General features: G+C 39.6%; 1 protein-coding gene across 1 annotated transcript; it reads right to left on the bottom strand.

Moving 5' to 3' along the window:
* Nucleotides 1-1,394: 1,394 nt before the first annotated feature.
* LOC117430536 (MORC family CW-type zinc finger protein 4-like) lies at nucleotides 1,395-25,055 on the bottom strand. Its single transcript, XM_059001366.1, has 17 exons — nucleotides 24,906-25,055; nucleotides 24,682-24,754; nucleotides 22,421-22,553; nucleotides 15,815-16,037; nucleotides 14,050-14,192; nucleotides 13,322-13,481; nucleotides 12,137-12,265; nucleotides 10,531-10,650; nucleotides 9,924-10,027; nucleotides 7,650-7,757; nucleotides 6,089-6,211; nucleotides 5,837-5,914; nucleotides 5,537-5,576; nucleotides 4,892-5,013; nucleotides 3,739-4,408; nucleotides 2,551-2,822; nucleotides 1,395-1,807 (listed from the first exon to the last, which is right to left on the bottom strand). The coding sequence occupies exons 1-17, from the start codon at nucleotides 24,963-24,965 to the stop codon at nucleotides 1,657-1,659; spliced, it is 2,709 nt and encodes a 902-aa protein (XP_058857349.1). The 5' UTR covers nucleotides 24,966-25,055; the 3' UTR covers nucleotides 1,395-1,656.
* Between the last annotated feature and the right edge of the window lie 481 nt (nucleotides 25,056-25,536).

Genomic DNA, 25,536 nt, shown 5'->3' with positions numbered 1-25,536 from the left:
ATGATCAACACACCTCATACTTTAACCTTTTTGGTGCCAGTGATGAAATATGTTAAAAGTTTGTTTTACAAAGACACTGGCTTTCTAGCCATGTGTTCAAGAAATGGTTAGTCTTAGATTTAAGGGTAAGCTGTGTCAAATGTAATTAATTTAGTAAAAACAAACTCCTTTACTTTATTAACTCATCTGTCATTTATTGTTCTTTTTATTCTGTATTTAACATTTATCGTAGGTCTTTCTAAAGAGGCCTTGACTACACAGTCGGGGAGATGTTGTTCTAGTGGTATTGGGAAAGGTTTCATTTTGTTCTAGCGATTCTCAGATTGCTGCTGTTGTTTTTTTTCCAGCTGGCTACACACAGCGCAACAACAGAGACATCCCAATAGATCTCTCTTTTTTCAACATAGTACTGCATTAAGGCACTGTTCTGAAGCACTAGGTACTTTCCATATGGTTTGAAGCTGTATAAAAAAGACTCTTAAGCATCTTTCGCTGATTTCACTGTTACAGAGATGTGATCAAGAATGTATAAAACAGGAAAAGGGACTGGCGGTCTATATAAAACAATCACTAGTAATCTATATTATTTACACTAATCGCTACCATACCATTTACAACAAAATGTTTTACTTCTATAAGATTTTTATATGTCAATTTGACTTAATTGACATATTAGGAACCTTGCAACAAAAAAACTAAGTACAAACACACACACAGTAGGAAAATGTGAGTCTAGCATTCATCTAATTTACAATACAACATATACACACAGTGTTTAGGGTGGATTGACTTCAGCCATATTATTCATATGTTCTACTCTTCGTCAGTAGTATCTTATTTGAACCTGAAAAAATATATATATACTGGTATATATTTTTCTGCAGCAATTTTTACATATGATAGAGAAAAGGGATTATAAAAATCAAAGTTGATAATGGTTGTTGTTGTTGAGGGGGCTTGGGTAGACAACTCTGGCTATTCCACTTTTTCAGTTGTGTTTTTCTGTAAGAATTGAAACCAGGTGATTTAAAAACTGGTTACTTCATACGTGGAAAAACGTAATACTTGGCAGTTTTAGGGTGTGGGTGATAGTGTAGTGGTTCTATGAGCTATGTTGCTATGCCTTGAATTCAGACACAAAATGCAAATAAAAATACACTGCATGCCTACCTCAATAGTCATATGTAACCGTTTGATTTTATGCTACAATGTACACAGTATTTTTTATCAAGATATTGCTGAAAGTGTGAACCTGTCTTTACCGCTATAAAAGCACTGCATGATAAAAAAAACAAAAACCCTATTCCTTTTCTAAGGGTGCCCCATTTTAACATGCACACTTTAATTCTATTCCAGTACGTTTCGCCATTCCACAAAACAACTCCAAACATCAGTCACTAAATCAATTTGGTATGCTATTTATTTTCTTTGTTATTGGAACATATGTCGTAAATAATGTCCAGCTAACTATTACAGTATAGTTTATTTAATCTCCCTATTTCTTAGATTTTATACATTGCGTGATTGCTAGATTTTGTAGAATTTTGACATCTTGCTGATAATACACAGATATTTGTAAAGGCAGCATCCTTGAAAATGACAGGGCACAACAGCCTGTTGAAGGATCACATGATCTGTCCTGGCCTGGCCTGGGCCTCAGATCTTGTTGGCTTCGATGACCTTCTCCAGGATGTGGTCGATGTCTCCTGTGTCGAAACTGATCTCCTTCAGGTCCAAGTGAGGCAGGACCGAGTTCAGCAGGTTCGCTACGTTCTGGCGCAGCATACGCAGCCTCTCCATGGTACTGCTGTGGAAACAAGGGTGGGGTGGGGGGTGACATCCTGTGAGAACCTGCTTCAACCATGCAATCATGAGACCAGACCTAATGCACAGGGTTTAAAAACACTTACCTGGACTGCCTTCCAGCTGAGCAGCATCCTGCGCTGCACAGCTTTAGCTTTTCAGCCCACTCAGACAAACTGCAAGCTTGTGTACATGAAGCGATTTAAAAACTTCATAATGAGCTAAACCTCAAAGGTGATTTTATATCATAACATCAACAATGGAATTGTGCTATTGTGTAACCGAGCATGATTGTGCTCTTATTAAGTCACTGTATTTTGTGTCTTGCTCTTAATTGTACTGTAATTCTTGATATGTATTTTTTGTATACAACTGTAAGTCACCCTGGGTAAGGGAGTCTACTAAGAAATAATAATAATAATAATAATAATAATAATAATAATAATAATAATAATAATAATAATAATAATAATAATTGTATGAGGCTGCTTGCTGTCTCCTTGGAAATGACATGACAGAGAACGGGTTCTCATCCCGCTTAAACAATATTTCATTTTATTCATCATTGATGATGTGTTAAAAATCCTGTCTTGCACTATTTATTGCATGAATGTATACTTTTCCTTGCTTAAAGTTAATTGAACTGGGCACGTAGTGTAGGTAAGACCATTTCCAACACAGATGCATTGCATAGTCGAGAATGGTTGCACGCAGATGCTTTGGGCTCCCTCTCTCCATGCAGGTTACCTGTCAGTGGCACTGGGCTGGGGGCTTGTGCCCTGCTCCCGGGTCTCTCCTTGCCTGCTCAGTCGATTCTCCAGCTCCCTCTTCTCCCTCCGAATCCGGTCCAGCTCAGCCCGCAGTGGCTCCAGCTCTTGGTACTGGAAGCTGGTGTACTTCTTGCCCCAGAAGATTTCTTCATTGGCTCTGGTAGGATGAGCTCGGAGCAGCAGCACCTCCTGCTGGCTCCTGTGACACTCCTGCTGCAGGCGACACTTCTCCCGCTCCAGCTCAGCCACCTGCACAGGACATCCCACAGAGTCACTCCACAGACACACACACACACACACACACACACACGGCAGGCAGTCTACCAGCATTGCTTTGGGCTCACTGTTCACACCCATACTCCAATGAATAGCACACGCCCATACTGATGAGCCACTGGGGTGAGAATGAATGTGTGTAATCACTAATATCATCCTTGTGATGAAGCCACTCCCAACATTTTTGGCCAACACATAGCGCTAGTGCAGGCATAAAAACTTTAACAATATCACTTCACAGGGCAAAGTCTAATTGTGCTTGTTTGCACCCACGTAGTGCCATATAATCAGGCACTAACAACCTTTGCCTTAGCGTTAGTGCCTTGCCCTGTGCTCAAAATAAGCCCAGAGTCGAATACATTTTTACATTATATATAGTTTTAGTGTTCTCATAACTTTTCTGCTCAGCTGAAATGAAGAGATGAACCTACAAACTGGATTGAGACTATTGGAACTGTTATGTTTTGAGTATCTGGCAAAAAGTGTTTTGCTTATAACTTGGAGGCAGTCACCTGGAATGTATGTCTGACAACATGAAAGAGTGCACAGCGGCTTACAGATTTAGGAATCGCTCATTAATCTAAGAAAGCTCCGGGACCATTTCCAGGTAAAGAATGTGACTGGAATGGTGTACCGTTTTAGCAATGATTACTTATTTTGCTGAGAACAAATGTGAATAACATAAATAAACAACAGACTAAAGTGCAGTTTATACCAAGCTTGTCCAGTGACGTGTGTGTGTGTGTGTGTGTATGTGTCCATGCTCGAAGTCGTGGTGTAGAGAGGGATACTCAGCCAGTACCCCCACAGGAAGAAACCTCACTACTACATGGGGGCCTCCAGGAAGATGAGATGTAAGCAACTACGTAACAAACAAGCAGCTCCCTACCTTATGTCTGTACTTGTCCCTTTCGGCAGAGATGACAACCAGTTTGTCTTCGGCCTCGTTCAGCCCCTGGCTGAAGAACTCCTTCTCCCGACAGGCCTGCTGGTACAGTTGCCTCATCTGCTGCAGGCTTGTGGGGCAGTCCTGGGGCAGTGTGGGGACCCTCAGATTCCCTCTCAGCCTCTCTGCCTCCTTCTCCAGCTCTGCCAGTTTCTCTGAGCGGGCTGCCTGCTCCAGAGCCTGGATCTGTGCCTGCTGCTCGCTCTCTGGGCAGTCTGCAGCCATGGCAGCAGGCTTTCTTCTTCTCCCTTCCTGTGCTGTAACATTACCATGGGTCAGGGCCTTCACGGGCCACCCTTCTCTCGTTCTTGGTGGCACTACGACTGTTTGGGCTGTGGAGGGAGCCTTTTTCTTGGATTTGTTCCAGAGATTCTGCTGTCCTTTAGGAGCCACACCCCCTGCAGGCCAGAGGAACATCTGCTCTTCCTTTTTAATAATGGGCAGGGTGGGAGGGGTTCTCTTTTCTGAGACTATGATTACGTCATGGCCCTCTTCCTCCTCACTGGAGCCCAAGCCTGTTTTCACGAAAGCATGGGCCTGATCTCCCAATCCTCCCCACGCTTCGGGCCTTATGTCCTGGCAGCTGCTGTCCAAGCCTTGTTTTTGCTTTTTACTGCAGAGAAAAAAAGTGCAGAAACATAACCGCAAGATTATTATCCCCCCATTAAGATGAAAATCTTTTATCACAGGAGAGAATTTTATAGTTGAACTAGTTTGTACAAAAAAGCGTTCAGAAAAATAAAAAGGAGTTTATGCACACCATGTTGTTGAGGACACAGTGAATGTAAGACATAGCACATTTGTCCTTTGCAGTATTTCTGAAATCCACAAGTGTTACAGGGGGACAAGGTAATGGTGTCCACATGTACTTTGAGAATCTGAGAGCTCTATTGAGGCCATACCGGACTGCTTTACAAAAGTCACCAAGATGTGATGACTGCAGCAGGATACAAAGTGAGTCTAAACAAGAAGAATAGCTTAGTGTAAATATCTGTAATGCTTCAGTCATACAACGTTGCTCTTCAAGGTGTTTTCGCTCGTATAAGAGAGGAATAATACTTGGCATGATCAGTGACAGAAGCAGAAATCCTCAAACCTGGGGACGCTCGACCCAGCCGCGCCTTTCTCCATCCCCTCCACCTGCTCCTCCTCTTGACTGGTGAGAAGATTGGGTGGTCCAGACAGACCCCGGGACAGCTCTGGTTTGACGATACCTCCCTGAAACACCATACAGATTCATTTATAACACTCGAATACGAACAGACCTGAGTTAGGAGAATGTAAAAGTTAGATGCCAATTACACTTATGTTTCCCACATACACCTACACTATTTTATTCACTGTCTACTTACATTCAAATCATCCACTTACACACTCACAACATACATGTGTAGTTCCCCATGTTTATACTGTGCTGTGGATTTACTTTTGCTTATCATTGCCTGTGCTTTACCAAGCTTCCCTGTGCTTCACCATGCTTTCACTAGGCTTTGCATACCTATAAATATGAAACAGGGAGTGGCAGTGAAGGTGTGCTTCCATACAAGTTGCCCAAATGGGGGGACAAGTTGGCCCCAATTGTATCATATGTTACCTTTTATTCTGCTGTCTTTTTAGAGATATCAAGTCTTAATACATCTTCTCTCTGTACTCTGTTTCTGAGTATGCAAAATGTTTGGTTTGATAACACTTTCCATTTAGATTTCACATTTTTATATGCTGTATATTTTTCTCAACCCACCTCAAGAGACATACTCCTTTTTCTGTCATTGCTCAAATCTCTGAAATCACAAGTTGATACATCAGATTAGCAAAACGTCTTCAAAAAATATGATCACATAGTCAACCTAACTTCCCTCTACAGTTTGTAGGGAAACAGAAACAACAGTAGTAGAATGGGACTACAGCAGATTCATAAGAAAAACAAACAGAACCACCTCCCCTTATTCTCTCTGCATCCTCGCAGGGCACAGTACAGGCTTTACAAGCACACAGGGAGAAGGGTCAGCAGTACAATAGCAGGATAAGGCAGATTAGTTACTGTTTTTTAAAGGTCTTCTCGTAGCTGGGTGTGAGCTCGTCTTCACTTTCCTCAGGTTCCTCTGGGTCAATACAGCTCCTGAAATTCAACACACAACATCCAAGGTCAGTTACGAAGCTGTCAGAGTACCCCCACCACCAGGTGCATTTGTATTCATAGACACTAAAATCCTGCACTGCTACAATATATTCTAATGACAGTTACTCCCCCCTGCCTTGAGTGTAGAGCACAAAAAAAACCCCTCCCACTCACCTGCACTTGGGGTCAGGGTTGAGGTGGCAGTACCACGGCTCAGGGACAGGCTCCTCTGTGAAAGGCAGTTTCCTCCACTTCAGGCACTCCTCACACTGCACCCAGTGCTGGTCCGGGTTCCCTCTGCAGAGATCCAAACACAGCATAGAATCACTATCCACACCCACAAGACAGGCCTGGGACAGATTTGCATGGTGTGCTTGTGGTTTGAAATGCTGTAGCATGCAAAACACGCTCCTCTGTGCTTTAAATAGCGTTTACCTTTTCAACAAAGAAAGTCACAGACAGGTGTTCAGGCTACAGCTTTCCATTATACGCATGTCATTCGACCAATGAGGCCAAGGAAGCTCACAACACTGCACAGGTCCTAGTAACTTGAATGAAACAGAATCTTCTATGAGGCTTAACAGCTGCCATCTTTCAAAGAATGTTTCAGGTAATCGTCATGTCTGCCTGGATTTACCCAAAGGAAGTTTACCAAAGACAAGCATTCTCCTTTAATTTAAATCCGTGTTACTTCAGCTCATTCAATAAGTACTATGCTTGCGTATTGTTTAGAGATAAATTGGATGAAATAAGAAAGACTTACGTGATCATATATATGTATTTCATCAAATCGTTTAGTAATAAAGAACACACTTTCTGTTTATACTATAAAACAAATGAAAAAAAAAATGAGTGGGGTTTATTTATCACTGGACAAGATCCAGGCAAACCAACTCAGTTTACCCAGCTCAGATTTCCTGTGGCCTGTTAGCTGGAAAAGTCACAGGACAAGCAGACATCCAAGATTTCACTATGCCACATAGGCAAACAGAAAATGCAACAATCTTAGTCCACCAGGTGGCAATGTGCATGAAGTTAAAATAGAAATGTGTGTTTTTGTAGATAGCACCTACATCAAAACAAAGTGCATTCATTCCCTGCGTATCTCCCATGAGATACAGACACGTCAGCTTGTGGCGCAATCATTGGGAAGTTAAGGACATACAAATTATTGTTATGCATTGAAAGATGGGAATGGAACAGAAAGAATTAAAATGTGCAGTGAATATTTCATTGCACCAATCATTATTATGCAACTCATGGAATGAAAATAGGCTCAATTTGAGTTTTGAAGGTAGAAAAAGTTTAATGCAACCTCCAGTATTCTAATTTAAATGATTAACTGTTAGTGGTAATATCCACATACACGGCAAGATGCTTCACGCAACTGTCCAGTAACTAATCACTGCTTTCCCTATGCTTTTCATAGCGTGTTTTCAATACTGACTGTGTTCCTTTGTGTGACCTATTGAAGTAGCATGCGATGAATCCACAGTGTAGCACTGAAATATCTGCAAGGAATTACTAATAGCTTAAAAAACACCATTAAATAATCAAATCCACGTTCATGTGTTTGTGTTTCAAGCAGGAAAAGTGAGTCCTATAAAATGATATAAATATCTATTAGGTGAATGTTTCTGGCATTTATTTTGTTATCTTTAAAGAGGTTTTATTAAGATGTGTTTATGGTGTGAAGATGGGTATGTGGGGCGGGGTAGTAAGGCGTCCCACTCACTGTGTCTCCTCTGTCTCCTTGTTGTCTTCCACCTGATCCTGCAATTTCTTTGCTTTCTTCACTTTCCAGTAGTCGTTCAGCTTCAATCCCAGAGCTGCCAGAGTCAGCCTACAGGGATACATGAAATAAATCAATTGCACCTGCTTGATGTACAGGGTCTCAGGGTATTTAAATGACAGGTATTTATAAAGACCAGTAAAGAAGAAATGAGGACTACAGGGCAATTTCAGATACAGACAAATAGCAGTGAAGATTCTTAAAAGAGTAAAGGAGTAAAAACTAATGTGTGTACCTCCTCTCCTGACTGTCTGAAAGAGCATTAGATTCTTCACTTTATATAGTGTGCTTGCATCATCTGGCTTTATTAAGTTGGCACAGCCAGCTTGTTTTTAAAGGTTAGTTTCATCCTACTTCAATAGCTGCTTTTATTATTAGCTGCAATTACTTCACTTCAAAAAAAAATTGCAGAATGACTCACCTCTTCAGACAGCACCTGTAGAACGCCTCTGTTTTTCCCCTGGGACACTAACACCCTTCCTTAAATGCGCTTTATTTGCTCTTATCTGCCTCCTATTTTACTGCATTTAATCCTGTATTTCAGAGTACTGTAATCTGCCAAGTGTTTAATCTGTAGTATTTTGTATTTAATCATATCTTGATGTAACTATCACTGTCACTGTTATCTGCTGTATTATTGAATTGTATTTTGTCACACTTGTACTTACTTGAACCAAAGTCATTGTATTTATCTTGCTCTTATTGTATTACTTGTATTGTAACACTTGAAATGTATTTGCTTACGATTGTAAGTCGCCCTGGATAAGGTTGTCTGCTAAGAAATAAATAATAATAAGAAGAAGAAGAATGAAAAGATTACCATAAGGCATAGAGTTTACAGAAGTGAGAAGTTTTCATAAAAAAAGGATGAAGATGTCGACCCCCCAAAAAAAATAACGAGGAAGCCTTTGTAACCTATTTAAGACCTTTGAATAAAACAAAATAATTAAAAATACAGACCTCTAAATAATAAATCATGAGATTAAATGTACAGTACCACACATACATTTTGGCTGAATGAATTGTGGCGATGAAACGTGTTTTTTTCATTTTATTTATACACTTTTGGTTTATAGACCTTCCGTTTCCAGGGAAACACTGGAGTGTACTTGAGAAAGTGTGTCAGAGCCACTCTGAAAGGCCTTCGCCCCTCACCCTCCAGCCTCCTGCTTCTGAGAGCTGAGAGCTGAGAGCTGATTGCAGAGGCTAAGGGAACAAAGGGAAGTGGTAATGAGAGCAGAAATAGCCCTGACTGGCTTGTCTTCACTTCCCCTGATATCGCTCAGCAGCTACTCGGGCCAGCAGGAAGTTGCTTCACTTCTGAGGAGGAGAGGGTGTCTGTGGCCTGTTTAGCTCCAGACTCCCAATTAGTAGAGAAACTTCACTCACAGGCAAAGTAGCAACATCCTCTTTAAACTTGTCATTTTAGTGCTCATCAAAGGTGACAATGTCGATGGCTACAGCCAGGAATCACAAGCTTATCCTCACAGCACTGGAGGGAGGAGAAGGTAGTGATTGGAGATGTTCCCTTTAGATTACAGTTTAAAAGCATACAGTACTACTGCTTTGTTATTTCCATTTGCAAACAAATTACCATAATAAACAGATGTAGCAATTCTACAAGAAACATTGAAAGTAGTTTCTGCTAGAGGTTTTTCTCAATGTTTCCAGTGGTGAAATATTAGGTGTATACCACATGGTTAGGTGTAGCCTCTACCCCCAGGTTATAAGGTATAACAATGGTTATTTGCTTCCTCAATCTCTGCTTGTTGAACGAGAATGATTATGCAGATTAAAGTTTACCAAGACTAGAGGTCAGGATCTACTAAATTTACGCAACATAAATATGAAGTGAGCACTCAGAACTCCACATGAACCTGCTAACTCCCATTGCAACCTATGAGTAGCAACTACTATACTAAACATACAATCACCTTACCAGAATCTCAGAGACCACGGTTTGTTGTTTCACACACTAGATTTGCTTACCCTATGAATAGTTTAAGGTTACTTTCCCTTGCCAGATATATGAAGTGATGTAAGCATTCAGAAAGCAGGAACTTCTGTCTCTAAATTAGAAACCACAGGATTGATGGAGTGAAAGGTAAGAGACTGTGGAATATATGCACTCTGGCCCCTGTATTGCACAGTGAAAGGTAAGAGACTGTATATGCTCTTTGGCCCCTGTATTGCACAGTAAAAGGCAGTTCTGCTTACCTGTACTCTTTGGTGTACTCAAAGTCCTGTTTGTTGTGTGCTGGTTTCAGGAAGTTACACTCAATCACTCCGATCACCCCCACACCAGTGCCTCGGGTGTTGGACTGTGGAAGAACACAACACGTTATTATTATTATTATTATTATTATTATTATTATTATAATAACCTATCAAGTCTTGGAGATAAGTCAAACAATGTTTCAGCTAGTGCCTTCTTCAGTGCACTTTGACATCAATTCTGTATCTCACAGGAAATCAGTGCAAAGCTTTGGTTTCTGACATGATATGCTAAAACTGGCAAGTGTAAGGAAACATACTGAAAGCATCATTCTTAACTGAAGCCTATTTAACAGCTAGGTGGCCAGCAAACAAAGCACTACAATAATATATCTGAGAAGTAATAAGAGCATGAACTAAGATCTAAAAAGCTTTCCTAGTTAAAGCTTTGAATCACTTTTGTGGTTTTCATGTCATCAGAACCCCTTGATTGAATTACAGTCTTAACGTGCACAGTCAGTTGTACATTACTCCTTATTGCTGGAATGCATGACTGAGATGCCCTGAAGCAGTGCTAGAAGTACAGCCCAGCGTCGGCCAAGAGGCCTACCTTGATTTGACAGCCCACTTTCTCATAGGACTTGATCAACCTGTTATTGTGGTACATCATGATTCCGTAGTGCTCCTTGTTCTTGTAGTTAAACCCGAACGTGATTCGCACTCGCTTGTTCTAGGAGATGCATTAAGGAAAGAACGCAAGCTTTATATTTAATGCTACTGAGTGAATATTGTTTTGTTTTTTTTAATTTTATTTTACCAGATGTCATTTTGGAATCTATATTGCATTCATGCAAACGGAACAATAGAATGACCGGGTGAAGCACACTGTGTGTTACTAAAGAGATGTGGCTCTTGTTCTGAGGAATATAAAGCTGGGAACACAAAGCCACTTTGTGGCTTGGAACTTGGTTTCAGGAGAATAGGTTTCAGGCCACTGCATGGCACACCTGCGGAGACTTGGGGTTAAATCCAACAAAGCTACTTCAAACTAGGTCTCCCGGACTCAAGCCACTGGTCCTGAAAAATTTGCTTTGTGTTCCCTCAGGATAAGGATCCGAAATTAAGCTATTTATTTTGGGGTTAAGCCCCCTTTCTTTTCCATACATTGTTCAGACGTTCATGTAATGCTGTGGTTGTTTGGTCACCCTCATTCATGGAGTAATTACAGTACTCAATGAACGTTGAGCAGGTGCACTACTGCTACTGATTTCAGCAATGTATGAAAAGGAACTAATCTAAGTTAAAAAAAAAACATTTCATCCCTATGGCAACCATGGAGGCGAGTGCAGTAAAGATCAAAGTAAAGACAAAGATGTATCAATGTATTCATGTATCCTATAATGAAAAACAAAGGAAGAGAACAAAACATCTTTTTATCAGGCAATTCTCTGTATAGTAATGGTGTATGACAGCACTGATTTTAAGTGAACTCAGGGGCGAGTCTCATTGTTTATTGCAATTCAGAATTAAAAATCTTGCTTGTTTGAAATAAGGTTTGACATGAGTTGCAGGAATGGAAATTAATTCTGACAGGCAGTTTCCAAACCTGCAAATACTTTGATTTCCATCATGAAAATGAAAATCGGTAATTGGTTCATAAGAGTGATGGTTTTCTATCGTAAAATCTAAAATGTAAGTATGATCTTTGGTATCTGTAACGTGAGAAACAATCCCTTTCCCCTCCCGCTTGTCCTTAAACTTTGCATCTCATTTGAATACCAACAGCTGTCCTGTGTGCGTGTACAGAAGTAGTTGAGAGAGAGGTAGTTATCTTTGAACCATCATGCAAACCGGAGGAACTTTTGCCCGCCTGATCTATTTATTTACAGAATGCTATTTTGCATAACAAATAGGAAAAACAAAAGAAAATCTTAAATGAAAGAGCAGGATTCTTTGAAATGCAGCTGTAACTGTGATCTGATATTCTTCATTTCAGCTCTAGTAGCTACACATCTTTGAGCCTGAGGGTTTCATGACCATTCCTCAATGAGTACCACCTATTTGTAAATGTACAGGTGGGTTTCAAAGCATATTTGTTGTCCATAAACTGATGGCTAGTTCTGGAGAAGCTGCAACTGAAGCAGAATATTTTTTGGTGTCTATCTTCAATAACAATCTGTATCTGGATGGAATCTGTGCAGTTCTGGTAAGGATACAATGAAGTTAGGCTTGTAGACGTCATGCTCAATGTTGGCCAAGCTCTTGGCGATCAGCTTGGTCTGAACCTTCTTCTGCCGGAGAATGATCTGAGTTCGTGGCTTCAGGTACAGGATGCTGCAGTACTCCTGGAGTGAGAAAGGGGGAGCTGGTTCACAATCCATTGAATAATCTGTCCAATAGGCAATATACCAACCTCACCTCCCAATAACCAGTTCAAAATCCGTCAGGTCTAATCTTGGTACCTGACTCACGCCATGTGACTGCCTTTCAATCTGAGGTTCTCCTTTTTAAAGACTAGCTAGACCTTGTACACCGTCCTCTTGGTGCTCAGAATAGAGAGAAAGCAAATTGGAATGTTTAACAAAATACACTTTCGTTGGTTTGTCTACATGTTAGTAACATTAACAGTTTGGTTTTCCTTTCATGGAAATGGTGCTAATGACTCAACGTATATTACAAATGCTTTAAAACCATGGGTGCGTTAAGTAACTGAGCGGCTCAGCCCAAGACATTTTCAGATAACCAATGAAATCTGCTCTGTAGCGCTCTGAGCTGCTCAGAGGGAGTGGAACGCAGCATGCCGTTAAGTGGGTTCTTTCACTGAGCTGCTCTGAGCGGCTCACTTACTTAACGCGCCCCGTATCTTCTCACTATTCTGCTCATTGCAATGAATGTCAACACACCCAATATTCTGAACACTTCATGTTACACTTGCTTCACTTCTTACTGTAACATCAATACCAGAGAGCTTGTGTTATATTATTTGCCTGGACCTAAATATATCCATGTTACAAAACCTTGGCTTTTACATTGCAAGCTAAACAAATAAGCCACAAAGCTATAATAAGGTGAACAAGTGAATAATACAGCTGAGCAGTGCCACTGGTTTTCTGATTGCGCTTTAAATATGGAATTAAAGGAGGTAAATTGAGGCATAATCATATAAACAATAATTAAGTCTACCATTATACGAGAAAACTTTGAGAGGTCCCCATTTTAAAGCAACAGGCTAGTTAAATAATTGTAAATGATTGTAAAACCTCTGATGAATGGGTCTAGTTTTATACCGTTTAATGTACAGTATCACTCTCAAAAACTTTGTTTTGCCTTTGAACTTGCTTCAAAACAATGCTTGAATTTAGTATTCCAAAAGATTTTACGCTGAAAGTATCCATACTAACCCGTAGCGAGTAGTCCATCTCTGGCACAGTCTGGTCAGCCCTCTCAGGTTCACGACAACCCTTTTTGCTGGAACTCCCTGGCTGCTCAGAGCGTAAATCTGGTATCCGGATGTCATGTGGGTCTGTCTCAAAGTCCAGTTCTGGCTTTCCATCCTTGTTTCTTCAAAATAAATCATGAACAAAATATGTTAAGTATTCTTAATACGATCTTGTAGTAACCCTGTACAAACTCTGAAACCAATGTAATTTCAGTCAGTCAATAAAGTCAACAATGGGTTTGCCAACTTGGCTGATTCAAGGTTTTTGGTCTGCTAGTTACAAAAAATTGCAATACATAACCTTCACTTAACTACAGATGTTCTAGATCAGTGGTCCCCAATCACTTCCAAGGTACTGACCACATTGGCATTAGACCACCAAGGACCACCATCAGCTTTTCCGCACAAGCATTTCTATGTTTACTATACCAGTGTTGTTTTTGTGCAAATTGTCATTGCATTTGCAAATGACACCATGTGGTTATACATTTGCAATGGAAAGTATTTCATAACAAGCAAATCTGACATTACGAAGAGGCACAGGTTTTGTTTGCTGAGCTGTTGAGCAGCAGATGAATGGTTTGGGAGTGTGGTAGATGCAGCTGCATTACCTATTGGAGATATTTCAGGGTTCACCTGGGTCCACAGTTTGGAACCTCTGTTCTAGAGGCAGTCCCTCCCCCACCTTACCTGCGGATGTTCCAGATCACGATCTTGGTCCCCTTCTTGCTGGGGATGGAATCTAATTGTTCCAGCAGCTCCTCCTGCGTCTGGAACAGTGAGTGGGCCAGGATAGCACCCAGACTAGCCACGGAGTCCTCTGTCACTACCAGGTTCTGTGAGGACCATGTTAAGGAAAACACCCTCTGAACCAGCCAACGAAACAGCTAGTTCAGAAAACTAAGCAACTCAGTTCAGCAGAATGTGAAGAGCTCTTAGACTGATTGCTAGGAGCTTTAGTAACACATTTCAACAAAGTAGTTCTAGTTCCCTATATAAATATATTTCATTGTTATATATTCATTTATTTCTTGGCTTGCTTGTACTGCAATGCAATCTCTCAGCAGCAGGTAACCTAGACACTTCCAGTGCAGGTCCTTGTTTACAACCATGTCCATAATTATTTAACTGAACCAATTATAGCCTATTTCATGTGTCTGTTGTTATTTTTATGATGGTGAAAGTAGAATGTCTTTAAAAGGTGGACATAAAAAACAAAAATGTTTTTCAGGTAAACATTTCAATATTTAGGAACATTTGTTATATAATAACCAGAGAAAATAATCAATTTTGAATGTGAGAATGCTTTTTCTTTTCTGCTGTAACACATATTATTAATCATGAAATACCTTGAAATACCTATTTTTAGACTGCGAAATAAGCCCTTTGCACTGTGAAAAAAATACAGCCCTAAATATAGCTGCTCCAGACACGCTATCTCACATCTGCTCTTTTAGATACATATCTCAAGATGTTCTCGGCACCCCAATATCATTTCCTTCAATAGATATTAATCGCTAAATATCTTACAGCTTTTCTACCGCATTAATATCTGTCAAATGTATAACTGTGAAATTCTCACATGGTCCCTGTAAACATTTTAAAGCTGTTTACAGATTCTCAGACAACTATATTGAAAAAGCAATTAGCGAAACCTAAACAGTCCCCATTACCGTGTCTGAGAATAGCTTGGCTGATTTGTTGCAATATGTTACCTTATAAATAATAGTCTATCACATACTTAAAGTGTCTAGTAATCCTCCTATTCCTGAGTAATTAACCCACTTTATGTGTTTGAAGCTGGGAACAAAAACTGTCACAGCTTGAAACTACAGATTGAAACCTGCCACGCATTAAAATGCAATGGCAGCTATGACACTGTTCCAAATAAACAGATGCGCGTTCTATTTCTAAATGTGCTGTAAGTGATATTGTGCTTGGTAATATGATGCATGCAAGCTACTACGAAGATGCATTTGAAAAACTGACACATACAAGTACAGTAAAATGTTTGTAGGAAAGACTCCCTATTTTCTACTGCCTAAAGTGCATGACTTACAATGAATATCCCAACATTAACTTGTGTTTATGAAGCTTCTGGTGAGCTGTGATGGTCATCCAAGTTCTTCCTCTACCACACATTCCAGTCAAGAGGCCAGCCTCAGTTAATTTAAGTAGGCACTTGTGGACAGGCTGCTGGTTTAATCAACTGTGATTAGCACTCATCTTGCACTGCCTTAAGGCAGTCCAAGATTGGTGCTAATCAGGGTCTGTGAAACCAACAAAAGGAGTTCAAACTTGAGTGAGGTGAGGCGGGGGATGACTGGCAGCCAGTGAACTCTATTGAATAATTACATTATACAGAGAAGGACTAAAAATGAGAATGAACAACGTATGCATAAACAAGCAGCATGATGGTGTAGCTAGTGCTTCGATTGCTGCGAGCACTGGAGAGGATATTGTTTTGCGGGTTGAACGGAGCGATGGGCACAATGACAGCCTTTGCTCGGATGTGCTCCAGGTAAGTCTGTGACAGCAGCCCCACGCTCAGACAGCCTCCGTTCTTAGTGAAGATCATCGCGTCCTTCCCCAGCCGCATCGATCCAGACTTGAACCCATTTCCATACACTCCTATGGGCTGATGACCTCTACTCGACCCTTTCTCTGTGAAGCCAAAACTGTATGAAAGAGAAGAAAAAGAACAGGAGCCCTTTTTAGACCCAATGCTCAAGTGTTTATGCTCTCTCAATGCGAAAAACAAAGCTTGGTACACTGTGGGACACGTTCATAAACCATTTTGATTCAATAAAAAAAAAAAAAACCTGAATACGGTGGAAATACACTGTTGTGTCTTTTTCTGTAATGGTACTTTGCATTTACTGGGTTGTGTTTCCAGCATTCTTTGCATAGAGAGGTAGGAAGAGCGGGTTATTAGATGGTCTTCTATACCTGTAAACACAAAGGCTATCAAGAATACTGATTATACACTGAGATGGTAACCATGCCAACGTATTATCTACCGTGTGATCGTTTTTTTTATGTTCACTGGGAAACAGGTGGTGCGTATTGTAGAGTACGCTGTTACAAAAAATAACAATTTGATGTTTTTCTCCTGTTTGTACAATTGCGTTTTAAACTTGGTATAACAGGTGACTTTAATGTTGGTTTTATGGGAAACACTGCTGCATGTCTATTATATAAGTTGCGTATAAGGTCAACTATTGTAAGAGAGAGGACCACGGAGCAAAGAGACAGCATATACCCTTGCAAACAACATATTCATTGATCATAAATCACAAAACAGAAGATTGTACAGGACCTACTATTAGACAGAGAGAGAGAGAGAGAGAGAGAGAGAGAGAGAGAGAGAGAGAGAGAGAGAGAGAGAGAGAGAGAGAGAGAGAGAGAGAGAGATCAGAGGCACTAAATCATCATTCAACATTCATGAGCCTGTTACATGCACCTCTAAGGAAGGGTATACTGCGTTATCTGCAATAAATGCTGTATATTGTAGCATTGTGAAACATTTACTATGCATTAGAATCAACCCCACTACATTTTCAGTAGCCCGACATTTCACCAGTGATAATCACACTGCTGAAGATACATCACCATCTGTGGGATCAGTCAGTGCTATGGAACAATTGTTGCTCGGAAACAAAGGCAACATAAGTTAATCTTCAACTCTGGAACCTCTGGAATGAACATTCTATTCAGACATAATCATGACATCATCCACAGAATTTTATTCAGACGTTTATTGCACTGTGTTTACTTTTCTTTCTACAGAGCGGGAGAAGGGCTTTTGTTTGAAAAGTCCTGGAATAAATGATTTGTAAATCACTTAAACCCTTTATGTGTACATCCAGAAAATACATTTTTTTGTCATGATTTTCATGCACAGCAGTTGTACCTCCTTTCAGACATATATACCAAAAAGCACTTGATCCTAAGAAACACCCAAAGAAAATTGCAGAGATAACACGTTTAAATAGTCACTATTTTAAAAATATGTAAAATAATTGGTGAACTAGATCTTGGGTATGTTATTGTTTACTTGAACATTTAGTTACAATTGTTTGTCATCTTTATTATATATTTTTAATAGGTTTAAAACTTGCTTAATCTTGTGCCTATGCTTTATTATAATTTATATACCCCTCAACAGTGCTTTTACTTTAAAGGGACATCTCTTCAATGGAGTACCCTTTCACTGCTGTATTAATTAAACAAAGACCCCAGGTCTCACAGCTCTGTGTGTCTGTGGTCAGTGTGTCTGTTACCTTAGAAGCGCGTTGTTGTGGGTTTTAACGGACCTCTCCCAATTTCTTAGACGGCAGGTAAGTCCCTCAACTCAAGGAGAGGATGCTGAACTGAGGTTAGGTTTTAACAGACACTTCCTTTTTTTACCCAAAGTCTGTTTATCTCCTCCGTGTGCTGTATGCTTTTTATTTTATTCAGGCTGTGATTTAGCACTAGAATCTTCCATCAGTTTTATTTCATAGTTTGAGGACTGACAAGGTTTAGCATTAAACTGTGAGCACTTTTCTAATGCCTGTTGAAACATAACTTGGCCCACATGTGAAGGTGCACAGGAAGCATTCAGAGTGGGCTGTAAAACCTTTTTAACAGCTAATCACTTTATAACAACCTACCAAACATTGGACATTACACTATTCAGCAAGTGAAGATTTACGAGAAGACTTTCTGTCAAGCTCAGCATGTTTGAATAAACTGGCCCAATGTTCTGTGCATCCCTTGTTTCAACTTACATTAAAAAAAAACTATACCAAAATGTTGTGTCAACTGAGTTTCCTTGAAATTACCATAATATGAAGGTTTTTTTCCACATTTTTTCCATTATTCCCTCTGCTCACCCTGTGACTACAGTCATACTATTAATAAAAATGTACACATCGTTTTTTCCTCCTGGTGTTAGTAATCTGTGTCATCTTTTCAAATGTAGCAGCTCCTCTTTTTTGTATGCTAAAGGACAAAAATCATACCAAGCAACAAGCTATTATTAAATTAAATTAGCAAAAAATCTGTTGGTCAAACCCCGCCCATTTTTAAACCTGGAGCTCTTTCAAGTAGAAGCTGGTTTTCTGCCTTTAGCACAAAAAAACTAAACATTGTTTTAAATCAGAAATAACACTATAGGTCATCTGTTGGGCGCTTTTCAGCTGCATCAGAAATCATGCAAATGTGAGGTCAAATTACAGAGGCTTACCTCAGTCAACACAAGCTACAGCTGCAGTGCTGTCGAGGAGAAAAGCCATGTTCTTGTCTGTATCATTTCTAACTCAATGAGAGAGTGACATACAGTAGGAGCTTTTTAAGCCAGCGCTGTTGTAACTATTTTTTTTTCATCTCAATTTACTGATGCCCTCTCCTAGCATTCTAACTCATACACATATGGATTAATGACTCCATTACCATCACCAGCTTCTGAAGAAAGAGGTTGAATAGATACAATGACAGGAGCAGCACTTTGTATTCAGGGCAAGGAAGAGCATCTCTCAGCAGCTGTCCCAATGTCATTACATTGGACCAGTGTTAGTACTGTGGCAACAGTCTCATGCCAGCAAGATATTTTAATATGTATTACACATTAGGAGTGCAGCAACCCAATCCACGAAGATATACAAAGGCCTTTGAATAATAAATTAAGACTATGAAGCTTCTCCTTTTAATAAAAATGAAACGCTAGTTTCTTGGATTGAATCCAGTCAGTTTTGTAGATCAGTACTTTGCGGATGAAAAAATACTCCTCTTCTTGGAAAAACTTTTTTTTTTTTCCCCAAAATAAGTTTCTTTAGGTCAACTCTGTATTAGTAACATGCATGTCTTTAGTCAAGACTATAAATAAAACACTACAGGTTTCAGTACCATGAGGAAAACAATAGTGACAAATAGTGTCCAAGATACAGAGGATCTGTAAAAATGTTTGGTGATATTTTATTTTAAGAAAAATAGTTGTGCAAAATTTGATGGTTCACGATGTTACAATATACATAAGGCTTTAAGGCTTTATATACACACACACGTATATATATACAGTATATATATACTGTAAACAGGGGAATGTCTTGAGGGTGGGATCGGAGGATGCCCACTGACTTTCAGTTCTCCTGAGCAGGTGTGGAGACTTGCTTCAGCCAGAGAACATACAGTAATTGGATATTCTAAATCAGGAAAAAAAAGAATTGGACACTCTAAATATGTGTATGTGTGTGTATATATATATAGTCTACCTTCATTTTAATGAACCCCCCTGGGACCTGGAGCAATGTTCGTTATATCAGGTTGTTCACTATAATAGGGTTTGGCAATTTGCTGTATCAGAATAATGAAGAAACGCCCAAATTGAATTGAACATCTTTATACAGTATTCAGTAATTCTTTCAAGACAACGTCACATTGATCAACATTTAAACTGTATATTTAAAAGAAAACAGTAAAGAAATGAAAAAAATAAAAAGTACACTTACATGCTGAATACAGCAATTACATGCCCTTTCTCTTGAAAAACATATCCAGCGTAGATGGCTTCATATTTTTCGTGCTTTTCTCAATACATGCTGTTTCAATCTTGTTACCTCCTCGCGCCTGTTGCCATGGTTGCAGTTTGTGTGAAGATGGCAACGGTTGCATACGCCACACATGATTCGCACTACAATAGGTTATCTGTGAATCAGCTTTATCTTCGAATGAGCCTACCAAGGTCTTTGTTTTCAATGAGAGAATAACACAAACAGTTCTTGCTGCTTGGATTGTTAAAAAAGGGGGTTCGCTATAAGAAGGGTTTGTTATAGTGAGGTTAGACTATATATAAACAGGAGTAACACTGCTGATATGTCCAGTTTCTTCAGTAAGGCAAGATGCAGATCTTACGCAGTTGCAATGGGTTTTATTGGTTCATTTTAAACACTGTCTTTCGTGACAACACACATTCTAATATTCTGTCGCAGGGGTACCTTATCACTTTAAGAGTTCTGTCTCTAGCATCCGGGCTTTACCCACAAAGAACACACAAAGAGCACTTTTAAAATGACAGCCCAAAGCTAACAAAATCAGGAAGCTCTTGTGGCACCTGAAGTTATTAAACTTCGCTCATGTTAATAAGTAGATTTTAAAGCCTTGATTGCCACTCGTTTAATATCCTTTCAATGTGTCCCATCGATCCCTGAGATAATGCTGGACAGCACGCACACAATCTGAGCTTGCTGTGTTATGGTTTATTATTAGGAGGAAAGCAACCATACGCCCACTCCACCGAAGTTCAAAACGACTTGAAACCTCAAACACAGCAGTCATGAGACACAGCCAGCTGTGCACGACATGCTCTTAACATTTTAATGACGTGACTCTTTTGAATGCTGCAAGCGGCTTCCCTGTTAATAGAAAAACTCTCCAGAGGCTGAATCACTGAGTTTCAGAAATGCCTTTTAATTGAGGAGATGGCACTGTGCCAGTAAAACGCTGGAGAGCAGTAATGAAACACGCTGTGATTCAAAACATGAAAAGAAAGGAAAACTCTCAGTGAGGAAATATAAAGGAGAGACTTTAAATGTCAGACACAAAACAACTCACAAGTTTACCATAGTAAAAGTATACTAAAAGCATAGAAAAACTGCTAAATTCCCATTCAGTTTATTATAGTAAACTTTTAAAAGCATTTCTTGTGTTTTGTGCAATGAAGAATTAAGTCACTCAGTGTTGGTTGGTCATTATTTGCAACATTTTTGGTACTGAAGATTGAGTAAGTTTGGTTTTGCTAGAACTTTGAAATCTTAAAAAGATTATTGATTTCTCACTCTTGGGTATGAAGGGATTAATATCAACAGGGTATGTAGTGTCATATTTAATAAGCTGTTGTGATTTCTACAACAAGGAAATAAAAATATAAATACATTTTAAATGTAGCTTTCTTATTCTTCAACACGTGAGTTATTCAAAGAATGCTTTTTTTTTAAACATAGTTTGATATTGATGAAGCTGTACTTGGCTGTGGCTAGCTGGTTTAATAACAGTCTGCATGTTTTTAGTTTTGTGTACTACGCTGAAGTTAGTTCCTGTTTCCTGATTCTGAGCTGGCGTTAGCTATTGCTTCACACATTTTAAGCCTTCTCAAGCCATTTATATCCCCTCAGCCTCACAGAGGAAGTGTGTGTGTGTGGGAGGGGTGTTCTTCACTCTCCGGCCTCAACTCCACTCCCACCCCCCCCCTCCCCGCGCCCCCCCGCGCCCCCGGCCATCACACCTGCGGTTCACACCCCTGCACGAAGAGAAGTCAATAAGACACCACCAACGGCCTTTGAGAAAAGACACAAATGACACAAATGCTAGGCCTCAGTTTTGAATAATGTACACTTCCTGTTGAGCAAAATGGATACACAAATATGCGAAACAACTAGCCATTCTGAGTGCTTGCAGCTCTCTTATTGACAGAAGCATGTGCACAAACAGCTGTTCAGAGACATACAGGTGGTGTAGCAAAAGCACACAGGGTCTGTTCAATAATCTACAGCCTGTGTTCGGATCAACTCAATAGACTCCAAGGAGCTTAAAAAAATGAAAACTGTACAACCACACGAGTACAAGTATGGGCTTTGATTCTTATAAAAATGTGTTTCTGTAAAAGCGCAGTTTCTCCTTTTATTTCATACGTCGTCCCTTGCACCTATGTCATCTCACCCTTGAAATCGCCCCCTAGTTGAGGCTGAGTGCAAATGGAACATATGGCTATGGTGTTAATACATTTTCATTACAATACAGTAGAGTCATTTGTAACAGTGAAACTATATAAAACACATTGAAATAGATAGAAAGGAAACACTGGTTCTTAGTGGGTAATGCAAAAATATGAGTGAGGAAAGACATATACAAATGGATTTTTTGTTACTCATGAAGAACCATTGTGTTTTCTGTTGATCCCACGTGTAACTATGTCTGCTACAACAGGCTTCCTGCAAGCACGCACAGTGTGGAGACATGTCAGCACATCTGTCAGCTGTACCAGTTTGTATTCTGGCACAGAGTGGAAAACAATGGGACCCACCTGAGCATTTTGTGCAGCTTGCTTGGTGTCATGCCGTATCCATTGTCTGTGAATGTCAAGCAGAGATTCCCCTTGATCTCAACAACATCAATCCAAATCTGTTTGGCTGTAACTCCGGGGTCACAGGCATTGTCTGGAGAAGAAAAAATATATAAAACGTGACAAGTTTGTAACTGAGGAAGTCCTCAGCCTAAACACTAGGCCACACTCCTTATCTTAGTTTAGCTCCCAAGCTCTTAACTCATTGGCCACACCATTAGCTTATCTCATAGCCCCCAATGTGTAACCACTAACCCACACTAAGCTCCCAGTTACTTTAGCTCCCACAGTCAAAACTGCCTCACAATCTCCAATACTTATCTCTGTCCCTCAGCTCTGCCACCAGGCCACCCTGCCCAAACCTGTCATCACTAGGACACCCCACATTTACCAACTCGTCTCCTCTCTTTTGTTTTCTTTCCAACATAAGAGACGTTGATTCTCTTTAAATCAACCGGATGTGGCTCCACATCTGCTGAATGAATAGTGAATATAGATGCCTTACCATCTGGTAGCTTGACAATTATTGCCACATTGCATAGCCGCTAAAAAATACTTTCTCAGGAAAACCGCCAAAGCTGTTTGTTAGACCTCCCCGCACCCAATCCCCCCAAGCCCTTAATCCACATAGGCTACATCATAGTAGTCAAGCATGCCCTTTCTCTGCTAGATACTGAGGTACTGTACGTGAATCACATCAGGTGAAAACACTTTTAGAAACACCTGCCGTCATTGCCACTATCTGGTTGTACAGCTACCATGGCACTGATGAGAGGGAGTAATATCAACGGAGCACGCTGATTGCACGCAGATTTTTTTTTTTTTGAATGCTTGTAAGTGCTTCTTAAGTAGAAACAAAATAAATAATTGTATTACTTAAGCATGTTAATATCCGAAGCAGCAACAAGCAGGTAATCACTAAAGAAAAAGACAAAGGGGGAGACTAAGCAATTTAGTCTTTTTTTTAAGTGTTTAAAAACAAGGTTCCCAGAAACATCCAAAGGGGCAATATTTGCACAAGAAATGCATAATATTAGATTTTTTTTATTTTTTATGGCATTGCTTGACATGGGTTTAACGTCGACCATAGTTGGATATTGAAGGTAGATGCAAAATAATGGGCCTTAGATGTGACACTACTGTGTTGTGAAACCGACACACGTGTTTCTGTTATGAATACCTTGCACCTTGTGATTGGCTAACTACCGTTCCCCTTTTCCTTCGGAAAAATGGTAACACCTGCTTCCTCGTATTTCAAATCACTATCGCAACAAACAACGCCCGATGTTCACATCCTGTACAGCAGCTCATCATAACACTATTTGTAATTTTAAAGTGTGAAAACGTTCTTCTTACATTGCAATCTCCCGTTTCAGATTTGTCTCAGTACCCTCCCCCACGACCCTTAAACTAACCAGAGCGCTAGTATTGTAAAATGTCGACCATTGCTTGGCTGGACAACACGGAACTGCTACTGACTGTGCTGCAGATATGCAAAACAACAAGCTCAGAACGTTGTCAAAACTAGAACAAATAATGCAAATAAATTAACATACCCATTTGTAAATACATTAATGCAAACTGTAACACGTCTATTGCGCTTAAGGTTTAAACAGCTTCCTAAAGCAGGATACTTATGTATTATTATTTTATAAAAATAAAAAAAATGTATATGTCAATAACACCTAGAAAGCAATGCAATGTGTGTAAAACATATGGTGCATGTACATTGTTGATGAATGCAAAGAATAAAGACAAAAGTGAAAAGCACTTTGCGAGCGTACAGCAGTATGCGCACAGCACAAACCCGAACGAAGCCTGCCAACACTCGGTTTTAAAGGTACACGAGAATAGCTTGTTCTTCAAACTAAAACTAATAAACCGTTGTATATACAGTATATTTTGTCAGTGAGCTTTGGCAGCATGTTATTTCGCGCACCACCCAGTTTATTTTCAGGACTGCCCACCGAGTGACAGGCAAGTGCAAAATTTAACAACGCTAAACCAAAAATACTGGTCATTAAATCGAAAGAACACAAACAAGCCTGCAAAAAAACAATAAAACAATGAAAATATTTGCTTTATTGAGCAAATTACTTATTCCGCAAAGTTTAAGAATAGACTTTGGAAAATAAATAAATAAATAAATAAATAAATAAACACAAATAAAACTTTTTATGCGCTAATAAATATAATCTTGCAAATATAATCTGCAGTCTTACCTATAAGTTCTGCAATAGCGCTGAAAGGCCAGGTATGACTCGTTGAATTGCTGTAAAGGTAAGAAGGGCTCATCTGAAAACAAAAAAAGTAAAATACATAAATGCAAGAAATGAATATAAAAATAAATAAACACTTTCAATACATACCGCAATATTGCTTTATTGTAATTTTGTAATAGATAATGCTAGAAATGTCAAATAAATCCAGAAAAGACTATGCTTACGCAGCTAAGGCGAATCCCGTGCTCGCTAAGCTTCGCCATTTTTTTGAACTGTAAAAACATAAATAAGAAAACAGCATAGAGCGAGCAACAGCGGTGCGCGTATGTGACAGCCTCCCTCAGGCAATGGTCTCGCTTGCTCAAGCAGTACTGAGAAACGCGTTTTCGCCCCTCAAGCTGTACTGACCCAGCGCAGCTACTGTAACTTTTTTTTTGACGTATGTCAGTATCACTACATGGCGCTGCTCTTCTGTAAACTGAGAAGGAGGTCGCCTTATTGTACGGAACATGACGTCTACTCGTTTGAATACGGGATAAATGTGTTATTTTGTATTGGTATTTAATGACCTTTAAAAAAAAAAAAAAAACATGTTTTAAATATTGTCAGAGCAAAAATAATAATAAAAAGTGATCACAGTTTATTTTTTCAATAAGGTTAATACTTTCTCATTAGATAACCCAATCAAATCAATACTAAATCAATCACAGTTAGTGAAACAGATGACTTAATTTCTGAATAACATGTGGTCATATCTTATTCCCATATATTATTTTGTATTTCATCGTGTGTACTGTATTCACGAGCTACTGGCCACCACAGAAGGATCATCTGTAGGGCTGTACCGCTGGAGAT

This window comes from Acipenser ruthenus, chromosome 26 (genome assembly GCF_902713425.1).
Source record: "Acipenser ruthenus chromosome 26, fAciRut3.2 maternal haplotype, whole genome shotgun sequence".
NCBI lineage: Eukaryota > Metazoa > Chordata > Actinopteri > Acipenseriformes > Acipenseridae > Acipenser > Acipenser ruthenus.
This window is presented reverse-complemented; position numbering and strand designations above follow the sequence as displayed.

Bases quoted from the DNA above. Each gene is read 5' to 3' on its own strand.
- LOC117430536 (XM_059001366.1), bottom strand. From the start codon at position 24,965: ATGTTTTTACAGTTCAAAAAAATGGCGAAGCTTAGCGAGCACGGGATT. The intron at 10,651-12,136 runs GTATCCTTACCA...TGCATCTCCTAG, and splicing joins TCTACAAGCCTAACTTCATT to AACAAGCGAGTGCGAATCAC. The intron at 10,028-10,530 runs GTAGGCCTCTTG...GTTCTTCCACAG, and splicing joins AAGTGGGCTGTCAAATCAAG to TCCAACACCCGAGGCACTGG.